The 1,471-nt window shown below is 50.6% G+C and overlaps 1 protein-coding gene across 1 annotated transcript; it reads left to right on the top strand.

The window, feature by feature from the left end:
* The first annotated feature begins 449 nt into the window (after positions 1-449).
* On the top strand, positions 450-1,471 carry LOC131015437 (uncharacterized). The gene has a single exon (XM_057943842.1). It carries the CDS (start codon positions 604-606, stop codon positions 1,324-1,326), a length of 723 nt encoding a protein of 240 aa, XP_057799825.1. The 5' UTR covers positions 450-603; the 3' UTR covers positions 1,327-1,471.

Genomic DNA, 1,471 nt, shown 5'->3' with positions numbered 1-1,471 from the left:
ACATGAACACTCAAAATTTTAGAATTTGGCCCATCATGTCAATAATTAAAACGCTGTGTGTCATATGACGTAAAAACGACATCGTTTTCTTTCATGTTATGTTGCAAGCAAGGTTTAGAGAGCATGCTTTTAGTGATTAATTGTTGTCAAAATTTTAAATTGGATAAATTCTAAAATATTGAAGGTTTATATATTAATTTCTCAGAAAAATAATATCGATTAAAAACCAAAATTTGATTATACTCCACTTATTTATAATTTTTTTTGTGAAAATGCTTATTTATAAAATTAATCATTTATTAATTTGTTAAATTCTTCCTCTTTGCCTTGACCATACAAGTTGTAATTACATAACATAACGTGCCTTAAAACACAACCAAATTTAGTGGCAAACTCAAATTCCAACTGTTTTCACCCTCACACAATCCCTCACGTGTCCCCTCAAACACCCCAAAGCATATCTCTAAGCCCAAATTTCTATTACCAAAAATACCAAATTCGGACACCAATAGGCAATAACTACCATAATATCTCTCCTCGTTTTATCCATAACCGCCATATATAACCGCCACTTTCCCGCCCCCACTTCCCCGCCGCCGTCCGATGGAGTCCGTCGCCTCGAGCTCCACCCCCCGCCGCCCGCTCCACCACCGCCCCCGCCCCGACGTCGCGCAATCCTTCTCCGACCGCATCATCCGCGCCGTCCGCCACCGCCTCCGACTCCTCCACCGCTCCGGCCCCCTCTTCTCCGTCCTCGGCGCCACCGGCAACGTCTACACCGTCACCATCTCCGCCACCGTGTCGTGCTCGTGCCCCGACCGCGCCACCCCGTGCAAGCACATCCTCTTCGTCTACATCCGCGTCCTCGGCCTCCCCCTCGACGACCCCTGCCTGTGGCGGCGCTCGCTCCGCCCGTGCCAGTTCCGCCGCATCCTCGGCCTCCCCACTGCCGGCGACACCCTCGCCGGCGCCGCCCTCAGGGAGAGGTTCCACCAGCTCTCCTCCGCCCAGTCGAGGGGCGGCGCCAGCGGCGGCGACGGCGGTGCACGGCGGCCGGAGGTGGCGGCGGAGGTCGGCGCCGCCTGCCCGGTTTGCCTGGAGGAGATGGCCGGGGAGGGGGCGAAGGTGGTGGCGTGCGGGGCGTGCAAGAATGTGATACACGAGGAGTGCTTCTTGGCTTGGAAGAGGAGCTGCCGGAGGAGGTCCGCCACCTGCGTGCTCTGCCGCGCGCGGTGGCGGAGCGGCGGCGATGATCTGGACAAGTATTTGAACCTCTCGGCTTATGTGAATGAAGATGATATGATGGAGGATGGGGGATGCAGTTAATTAGATAATTAATTTGATTAGTTAGATGATCATTAATTTAATTAGATTTGATTTAGTGCAATGCTTAGAGTTAATTTGGATTCGTTTCAATTTGTAAATACATGACTGAATTTAATCTCAAGATCTGTGTTAGGTTTGATTTGAA

This window comes from Salvia miltiorrhiza, chromosome 3 (genome assembly GCF_028751815.1).
Source record: "Salvia miltiorrhiza cultivar Shanhuang (shh) chromosome 3, IMPLAD_Smil_shh, whole genome shotgun sequence".
In the NCBI taxonomy this organism is placed as follows: Eukaryota; Viridiplantae; Streptophyta; class Magnoliopsida; order Lamiales; family Lamiaceae; genus Salvia; species Salvia miltiorrhiza.
The sequence above is the reverse complement of the archived record's forward strand: the minus strand, read 5'-3'. Positions and strand labels throughout refer to the sequence as shown.

Coding starts and splice junctions, on each gene's coding strand:
- LOC131015437 (XM_057943842.1), top strand. CDS start 604: ATGGAGTCCGTCGCCTCGAGCTCCACCCCCCGCCGCCCGCTCCACCAC.